General features: G+C 41.0%; 1 protein-coding gene across 3 annotated transcripts in view; it reads left to right on the top strand.

Annotated features, from left to right (window-relative positions):
* The first annotated feature begins 906 nt into the window (after nt 1-906).
* Nucleotides 907-10,274, top strand: part of LOC135767445 (mannose-binding protein A-like) — a 31,881-nt gene continuing 22,513 nt past the window's right edge. For 2 of the 3 annotated variants that reach the window (XM_065277165.1, XM_073815007.1), the window contains exons 1-2: nt 907-1,681; nt 3,724-3,910. In XM_065277165.1, the coding sequence (XP_065133237.1) occupies nt 3,727-3,910 (184 nt within the window). In that variant the 5' untranslated portion in view covers nt 907-1,681; nt 3,724-3,726. The remainder of the gene's footprint in view (nt 1,682-3,723; nt 3,911-10,274) is intronic. The other variant, XM_065277167.1, reaches the window with a different exon arrangement.

Genomic DNA, 10,274 nt, shown 5'->3' with positions numbered 1-10,274 from the left:
AATAATTTTACACTACCATAACAAATGTGTTTTATACACACAAAGTAAGGCAACCATGGAACTTCTTATAAATAAGTCAAGGGTCCAACTAAAACAAACACTAATCACAATAATGGTGACTTAAAATTAAACAAAGCATCAACATCTAAACCTAATAAGTGAATTTTGCTTTCTACAGCAATATTTTTACTGTTTTCAGAAATAATGTTTTATAAAATAATAAAATGCAATGTTTCTCTATCATTTACATAACAAGCAAACAAGTCAATATAAAAACAGTTGATATTTAAAACATTTTTGGGAACTTTCAGGGAACGTTCTTAGAACTTTTTTCTGTTAGCTGGGTATATGAATCACTTCAGACTCACACCCACATGAGCCAGTGCTTAATGTGCAATATCTTTGCCAAAACTGGCCCTGATGCTTCTTTATACAGCTGGGCCACATTTGCAACATCATATGTGGGCCACTTCAGACTCACACCCACATGAGCCAGTGCTTACTGTGCTACATGTTTGCCAAAACCGGCCCGGATAAGTTTTAAAAGAACTGGGCCACATTTGCTACATCATATGTGGGCCACTTTAGACACACACCCACATGAGCCGGTGCTTACTTTGCCATATCTTTGCCAAAACTGGCCCAGACCTATTTGTAAAGAACTGGGCCACATTTGCTGCAAAATGCGAGGGCCACATTTGGTTTATTCCAAGGTTAGGCCGTTTCTGTTGTGCAGCATTTTTGCCAAAGGTGGCCCACATGTGATTTGATATATTTGGCCCATTTTTGCTATTTTACATGTGAGCCACTTTAGGTTCACATCCCTTTTATTCGGGCCATAAGAAGGCCAGCAGTGCCGCATCTTCGCCTGAAGTGGCCCACATGTGCTTGCTATCTGGGAAGCGAATCTGTGTGTTGTTTTTTGAAATGTGTTTTCAAACAAGCTGAGCGTAGTTAATTCCTCCCACTACCTTCTGTGCTTTCATGAACGCGCCCAAACCCAACCCCCAAATCCTTCTTGGCGTTTATTGGCTTGAACACTTTGTTTTGTTTTGTGGTGCAGGTTTGGCCACTGTGTTTATATTGAAGTTTGTAGAGCCTGGGCTGTCTACAGAGATCGCATTTTTTTACAGTTTGATCAGCGGACAGGCAAAAAACAAAAAAAATGTATGGTCTAAAACGAGTGAATTCGCATAGAGCGCCTTTAACTTTAAAATTAATTTTCTTTCAACAAAAGTAACAGCAACATGTAATGAATAGTTTAACAAATCATTTTTCTCAATAGTGTTACATATGAAAAATAAAATAAAATGAAGTACAGTATATCACCAAAAATATGAGATATTTGATGTTTGAATATCTGTGCTAAAAGCATCTGAAGACAGCTGAACCTCAACAAATTGTTAAAATGGCTTTTACACTGCCACAAAACTAAAACATCTGCTATATATCATCCAATGTTATTTCTCTCATTTCTGAAGTGAGAGGGTTGCTCTGTTTTATTTTCAGACATGCGCACATTGTGTGAGTAGCGTATTAATATTGGGCAACAACACTTTACACATCAATACATGGACCCCGATCAGTCTTATATCAAGAAGACTCATTTCAGTGAATCTGTGATTTTGCTGACTTTTATGCATCAGACATTGGCTGTCATCTGGGCTCCTACATTAAACCAGTAAGTAATTGAAAGTTATTTAAAAATAGCTAAGAATAAATATAATAAATAAATGGAGTGCCAACCCAGATAGCAAAATTGCTGTGGCCCAGTTCTGGCTCACATCTGACACTTTCATCTGGCCCACCTTTGGCAAGGAATGATGGCACTTGAGCGGTCCACTTCTTTTTTCCAGAACTTTGCCACAAGCAAGCCATAGAAATGCCACATGTCAGCCAAGCACAAAGCAAATAATGCAGACCTGACCCAAATCCGGGTAGTAGTTGATATAAATTCTTGCCCAGATTCGGCCCACACCTGGCATGATTCATGGCACTTGTGTGGTCCACCCCTGTTTAACACATCTCAACCACGAGCAAGCCAGTGTGATGCCACAATCAGAGTATAAATCTCAACCATGGTGACTATTAAATGAAAAACTTCATGCTGCAATGCATGCTGGGTATTAACAAATTACAAATCTCATCCGGGACTCCCAGCATGCATTGCAACATGGATAAATAATTAACTTTTTACAATTTTCTTTGTCACCATGGTTGAGATTCATAGTCTGATTCTTGATGTTTGTACATCCCAAATATACAGCGGTTAATTTTTGCCAAAGTTTCTATAACTCCTTAATATCAAACTGCTGTGAAAGTGCTGGACTTCATACATATTGTTGACAGATAAAAACTCTTAAAAGTAAACCAATTAATTAGATAATGATTGTTACCATTATTTACCAACCACCACAGAATTGCAACTTTATTGTAAATAATTTTACACTACCATAACAAATGTGTTTTATACACACAAAGTAAGGCAACCACAAAACAACTTATAAATAAGTCAAGGGTCCAACTAAAACAAACACTAATCACAATAATGGTGACTTAAAATTAAACAAAGCATCAACATCTAAACCTAATAAGTGAATTTTGCTTTCTACAGCAATATTTTTACTGTTTTCAGAAATAATGTTTTATAAAATAATAAAATGCAATGTTTCTCTTTCATTTACATAACAAGCAAACAAGTCAATATAAAAACAGTTGATATTTAAAACTTTATTCTGTAAAATGTATTTATTGAAATAAATTACTGCTGATATAAGAGGTAACTAAATGTGGATTGCATGACACTGTATTTGTTATATACAATTTGTTTATGCATCTTTTCCCTGACTCAGATGTCACACTAATCTGCAGCACTGAGAATGCAGCTGGATTTTGTGGATATTTGTTAAATAAAACAACCATTTAATCTCTCTAAATCTGCTAACCTAATATAATAGTCACCTGCATGTATAGAGTTAAATATGTAACGTATCTGGTAGACACTATTATTGGTGCATTTCTCAATGTTTATTCACAACATTTTGTAAAAGCATCTCATATATATGTTTTTAACATTACATACAATTTCAGATGTGACATATTTTTCAGAAAAAAACATCTTTTTGTTTTTAACCGATGGAAAATGACTCAAAGATATTTATTGGCAAGCATGCTTTCTATGTACACTGAGGAAAAAATATTTGATCCCTGCTGATTTTGTAAGTTTGCCCACTGATGTATTTTGCCAAATAATATAACAATGATCAGATGATTCAGATTTGAGATCTTGCATCGAGCCCCAGGCTGAGGTAGATTGATTTTGTGTTATTTTGTGTTTCTTTCATTTGTGGATCAGCTCCTTATCTGAATAAAAAACACCTGGGAGCCAGAAATCATGCTGATTTATACACTGTAACAAATTATTTGCAGCCTTAAATTCCTTTATTTAGTTATCTAAATTTTTCAAACTATTTATTTTGAGTATAGATGAGTTGCTATAACTTATAAAATAAGTTAAAATATGTTAGCAGGGAATCAAATTTTTCTCACTGTATGAACACAAAGTATTTTATAAAATAAGTTTTTTTTTAAATGCTAATCGGACTACACCTAATACATTTTAATTGACTTATTAATTTAATTAATCTTTTGAAGTTAGCTCATTTGCATGAATGTAAATATGCTGGTAAAACTACTTTAAGCTTTCACGTTTTTGCAAACCAGCAGATGGCGCCAGTGTACTTCATTTTTCTACTGATGCTTCAGTCTGGACTCTTGCATGGAGGTGAACCAAACTGTCCTGCTCATTGTGGAGTACCAGGCACTCCTGGACACAATGGTCTGCCTGGAAGAGATGGTAGGGATGGAAAAGATGGGGCTATTGGACCTAAAGGAGAGAAGGGAGAGCCAGGTTTGTGTGAGAGTTGAAGTGCATGAATGCAGTGATTGGGTCAGTGATTAACAGAAAACATGTTCACGAGTTCACACTTACAAATAATTCAGAACAGTTATTAATATGCGTATTTGGCGTGCTGTCCGAAGAGAGGGCTCCGAGCTCGTTAATGGACTGAGCCCGGAGCGCTTCCTGGCGGGGAGAGGGTTCCGGGCTCAGCCTTAGGCCCTAACCCAGAACAATCCCCCCTGTTCTGGTAAGTAAGGTGACTTAGGCAATCGTGCGGAGAAGGGGAGGTGGAGGGATGCTGAAACTATCAAGGAATGAGGGTGAGTTGGTTTCCAGTCTATATAGGTTTCTGTTGATGCCAATCAGGTGGATACCTGATTACTGACTGTCAACAGCTGGTCATAGTTGAGGTGATTAGGTTGATTATTTGAACGTGTTCCTCCCGAACTTTGTTAATAAAAACATCATTTCACGAGTTCACACTTACAAATAATTCAGAACAGTTATTAATATGCGTATTTGGCGTGCTGTCCGAGGAGAGGGCTCCGAGCTCGTTAATGGACTGAGCCCGGAGCGCTTCCTGGCAGGGAGAGGGTTCCGGGCTCAGCCTTAGGCCCGAACCCAGAACAATCCCCCAAAAGATCGCAAACTAGCATCGGACAGCAGCCGGGAACTGTGTGTGTCCCCCCAAAAATTGCTGAATGTAAAGTGGGAGGTAACGGGGCTCCTGCGGGATCGTAGAAAACATAACTGCTGTGACAGTTGGAAATTGTGAAAAGCAGGGCTCATGCGGGAGCAGAGAAAACAGCACCGCTGCGGCGGTGGAGAGACAGGGCTCCTGGGGGAGCAGAGGAGACATCACTGCTGCGGCAGTGGGGAAATTGTAAGAACAGGGCTCCTGCGGGACCAGTGGAAAACTGTGGGAGCAGAGGAGACAGCACCGCTGTGGCGGTGGAGAAAGAGAGCTCCTGCGGGAGCAGAGATTGTGAAAAGCAGGGCCCCTGCGGGAGCAGGGAAAGTGACACTGCTGTGGCAGTGGAGATTGTGAGAAGGCATGGCTCCTGCGGGAGCAGAGGGAATAGTACCGCTGCGGCGGTTGGGAAAAACAGGGCTCCTGCGGGAGCAGAGATTGTGAAAAGCAGGGCTCCTGCGGGAGCAGGGAAAGTGACACTGCTGTGGCAGTGGAGATTGTGAAAGGTGGGGCTCCTGCGGGAGCAGAGGAAACATCACTGCTGTGGCAGTTGAGAAATTGTGAAAATTAGGGCTCCTGCGGGAGCAGAGGAAACATCACTGCTGTGGCAGTGGAGAATTGTGAAATGTAGGGCTCCTGCGGGAGCAGAGGAGACAGTACTGCGATGGTAGTACCCAGATAGCAAGCACATGTGGGCCACTTCAGGCGAAGATGCGGCACTGCTGGCCTTCTTATGGCCCGAATAAAAGGGATGTGAACCTAACGTGGCTCACATGTAAAATAGCAAACATGGGCCAAATATATCAAATCACATGTGGGCCACCTTTGGCAAAAATGCTGCACAACAGAAACGGCCTAACCTTGGAATCAACCAAATGTGGCCCTCACATTTTGCAGCAAATGTGGCCCAGTTCTTTACAAATAGGTCTGGGCCAGTTTTGGCAAAGATATGGCAAAGTAAGCACCGGCTCATGTGGGCGTGTGTCTAAAGTGGCCCACATATGATGTAGCAAATGTGGCCCAGTCCTTTTAAAACATATCTGGGCCGGTTTTGGCAAACATGTGGCACAGTAAGCACCGGCTCATGTGGGTGTGAGTCTAAAGTGGCCCACATATGATGTTGTAAATGTGGCCCAGCTGTATAAAGAAGCATCAGGGCCAGTTTGGGCAAAGATATTGCACATTAAGCACCGGCTCATGTGGGTGTGAGTGTAAAGTGATTCACATGTTCCCAAAAATGTTTTAAATATCAACTGTTTTTATATTGACTTGTTTGCTTGTTATGTAAATGAAAGAGAAACATTGCATTTTATTATTTTATAAAACATTATTTCTGAAAACAGTAAAAATATTGCTGTAGAAAGCAAAATTCACTTATTAGGTTTAGATGTTGATGCTTTGTTTAGTTTTAAGTCACCATTATTGTGATTAGTGTTTGTTTTAGTTGGACCCTTGACTTATTTATAAGTTGTTTTGTGGTTGCCTTACTTTGTGTGTATAAAACACATTTGTTATGGTAGTGTAAAACTATTTACAATAAAGTTGCAATTCTGTAGTGGTTGGTATATAATGGTAACAATCATAATCTAATTAATTGGTTTACTTTTAAGAGTTTTTATCTGTCAATAATATGTATGAAGTCCAGCACTTTCACAGCAGTTTGATATTAAGGAGTTATAGAAACTTTTGCAAAAATTAACCGCTGTATATTTGGGACGTACAAACATCAAGAATCAGACTATGAATCTCAACCATGGTGACAAAGAAAATTGTAAAAAGTTAATTATTTATCCATGTTGCAATGCATGCTGGGAGTCCCGGATGAGATTTGTAATTTGTTAATACCCAGCATGCATTGCAGCATGAAGTTTTTCATTTAATAGTCACCATGGTTGAGATTTATACTCTGATTGTGGCATCACACTGGCTTGCTCGTGGTTGAGATGTGTTAAACAGGAGTGGACCACACAAGTGCCATGAATCATGCCAGGTGTGGGCCGAATCTGGGCAAGAATTTAGATCAACTACTACCCGGATTTGGGTCAGATCTGCATTATTTGCTTTGTGCTTGGCTGACATGTGGCATTACTATGGCTTGCTTGTGGCAAAGTTCTGGAAAAAAGAAGTGGACCGCTCAAGTGCCATCATTCCATGCCAAAGGTGGGCCAGATGAAAGTGTCAGATGTGAGCCAGAACTGGGCCACAGCAATTTTGCTATCTGGGTAGAGATTAGTGGAAAGCAGGGCTCCTGCGGGAGCAGAGGAAATGGCACCACTGTGAAAATAGGTTCCTGCGAGGGCAGGGGAAACATCACTGCTGCGGCAGTGGAGGAAAATTGTGGAAAGCAGGGCTCCTGCGGGAGCAGAGGAAAACATCACTGCTGTGGCAGTGGAGGTTAGTAAAAGCGGTGCTCCTGCGGAGCAGAGGAAACAACACCGCTGCGGCGGTGGAAACAGGGCTCCTGCGGGAGCAGAGGAAAGTCACTGCTGCGGCAGTGGAGAGTAGGGCTTCTGCGGAAGCAGGGGAAACATCACGGCTATTGCAGTGGAGATTAGTAAAAGCAGGGCTCCTGCGGGAGCAGAGAAAATGGCACCGCTGCAGCAATGGAGAACAGATCTCCTGTGGGAGATGGTAAAAACACCACTACTGCGGCAGTGGATTTTAGTAAAAAGCTGGCTCCTGCGGGAGCAGAGGGAAAATCAATGCTGTGGCAGTGGAGAGAGTCTTATAGTTTGTGTTGTCCTGGAGCTGGTGGGATCCGCTGATGAGGGTTGATTGGGTTTCTCTGATGTGGGAGCGGTTTGATGTGAGAGTAGAGGAAACATCACTGCTGTAGTGGTGGAGAAATTGTGGAAGGGAGGGCTCCTGCGGGAGCAGAGGGAAACCACTTCCATGGCAGTGGGGGTTAGTAGAGTTCATGGAAAAAAGGGGGGGGGGGCTCCTGCGGGAGCAGAGAAATGACACTGCTGCGGCAGTGGATAAAGTCTAATAGTTTATACAGTCTTGGAGCTGGTGGGATCCACTGATGAAGGTTTGTTGGGTTTCTCTGATGTGGGAGCGATTTGATGTTAGAGCAGAGGAAAACATCACTGCTGTGGCGGTGGAGAAATTGTGGAAGGGAGGGCTCCTGCGGGAGCAGAGGGAAACCACTTCCATAGCAGTGGAGGTTAGTAGAGTGCAGGGAAAAAGGGGGGGCTCCTGCGGGAGCAGAGGAAACATCACTGCTGCGGCAGTGGATAAAGTCTGATAGTTTATGTGGTCTTGGAGCTGGTGGGATGGAGCTGGTGGGATCCGCTGATGAAGGTTCATTGAGCTTCTCTGATGTTGGAGCGATTCAATCGAATGTAGGTTTTGGAGAAGAGGTCTGCTGGGAAGCCAGATATGAGTAGGACAGATTTAAGGTGTTTTGGAACCGGAAGCGTGTAACCTGGCGATTTGAGTCAGGGTTTGATGGGTTTGATGTGGATCTAGCCTGGGAGTCGCTGGAATGTAGATATGCTAGGAGAGTCTGGTATGGTTGAATTGGTGTTTGGAAGTTGAAGATGTAAATGGAATGGCCTTTTCTCACTTGGTCTGTCTTGCTTTGTTTGATGGAATAAGAAATGGTATCGTTGTCCGGAAGTGATAGATCTGAAAACTGTTGGGTGATTATTTGGATTGAAGTTGCAAGTGATGGCCAGAATGAACATTGCGTAGAGTATGAGGGTAGTGTTGGTGGACTGGAAATCTCGACAAAGGGTGGAGATGCATATGGTGAGTATTTCTAAGGTTACTGGCTGTCTTGCATCAGGACGGGTGGGTTCTTTGGATTCCTAACGAGCGTGGATGTCGGGGTGCTAGCTATTACTGGAGAGGGTGAGCCGAAAAAGAAGTTTGTGGAAAATTTTGGATTCCACTTAGGTATCCTTTAATGGAGCTGGCTTTGAGGTTCTTGTGGTGATTGAGGTAGGATATGAATGAGATGGTGAGTAGGGACAAAATCAGGAAAAACAGGTTGTAAGAAGAGTAGAAGGTCTTGAAGCTCTTTCAAGGGGTTGGGTAGGTTTGTAGGATTCTGGGGGATACAGCTTGGAGGATGGTATCTAAAGAGGCATTTGAGGTGGGGATTTCAAGTGAAGATGCACTGGTTCCAATTTCCTTGGCTAATTCAGAATTCAATTTTTACTTTAATTGTGACATGCTCCCAGCCAGCAGTGCTTGGTGGGGCAAATGTAGGCCCCATATGGGCTTGCAATATGGGCCCCAAGCTGGGCTTGCACCCGGGTTTCATGCTGGCCCCATCTGACTTAGCCCACATGAACCTTCTGTAGAAACTAAAGCCAATGTGGACTAAACCAAAGTCAAGTATGGGTGTGGTTGGGTTGAAGAAGTGATGAAGTTAATTAGATAATGAAGAGATGAACGAAGTGATGATTGACCATTAATGATAAACACCTGCTGTTAATAAACAGAATCACTAAAGAAAGATAAACAAGAAGAGAATAAAGACAAAATACCAGCAGAACCACAACAACTACAAAAAATAAATAAACATTTCTTGGTGGAGCTAATGTAGACTGCAAAATCCCCAGTGTTAAATTAACATTAACACTGCTTAATGTTTATATAGATCCACACTACAGAGTGTTAAAAAAGTAACACTTGAAGCATTTTACATCTTACATCTTACTTGTAGAGTTATTTATTAACTTAGGTTTAGATGTTTCATTTAAAGTCACCATTATTGTGATCATTGGTTGTTTTAGTTGGACTCTTGACTCTTTGTTTATTTTTTCTGCCTGCTATAACTTTGTGTGTTGTATTTGTTATGGTAAAGAAGAGACTATGTTGCATTTCTATTATGGTGTTCGATGCGTAATGTTGAACATCTAGAAACTGTATTTAATGTTTGCTCATTTAGCAGATGTATTGGTCTCTCTCAGTAATGTGATGCTACAGTATGATATCTGGCACTCTCAAAGCGGTTTGTCATTCTGAAGATTTTGAAACAATGTGTACTTAGATTAACCATGGTGTAACTTAAACACACGAACATCAAGTCTCACAGTATGAATCTCAACAATGGTGACAAAGAAAAATGCCAAAATGTTCATGTTTTTTTTTCATGCCGCAGTGCATTCTGGGAGTTCTGATAAGATTTATTGATACCCAGAATGCATTGCAGCATGAAGCTTTTCATTTTATGGGCACCATTATTGAGATCCATACTCAGATTCTTTATATTTGGGTGTCTAAATTGGACAACAGTTAATTGTGAACTATACAGTATTTCAACTTTCTTTAAAATGATAAACTGATATGAGCGTGCCAGATGTCATCCTTCAGTATCACATTACTGACAGAAAAAATATTTTTGGTAAGCAAACTGAAATAGCATATCAGTTTTTTTACATGAAAATCAACACTATATCCTAACCACCACCACCGCCGTTATAGAATCACACTGGACACTTCTGCCTCTTTCCCTGCCATAACAAACAGGTTTTAAACACATCAAGTTACAGCAACCAGAAAACAACAAGTCAAAAACAGAGTAAAGAGTCCAACTAAAACTACCACTGATCACAATAATGGTGACTTTAAATGAAACATCTAAACCTAAGTTAATAAATAACTCTACAAGTAAGATGTAAGATGTAAAATGCTTCAAGTGTTACTTTTTTAACACTCTGTAGTGTGGAT

Source organism: Paramisgurnus dabryanus, chromosome 6 (assembly GCF_030506205.2).
Source record: "Paramisgurnus dabryanus chromosome 6, PD_genome_1.1, whole genome shotgun sequence".
Lineage (NCBI taxonomy): Eukaryota > Metazoa > Chordata > Actinopteri > Cypriniformes > Cobitidae > Paramisgurnus > Paramisgurnus dabryanus.
This window is presented reverse-complemented; position numbering and strand designations above follow the sequence as displayed.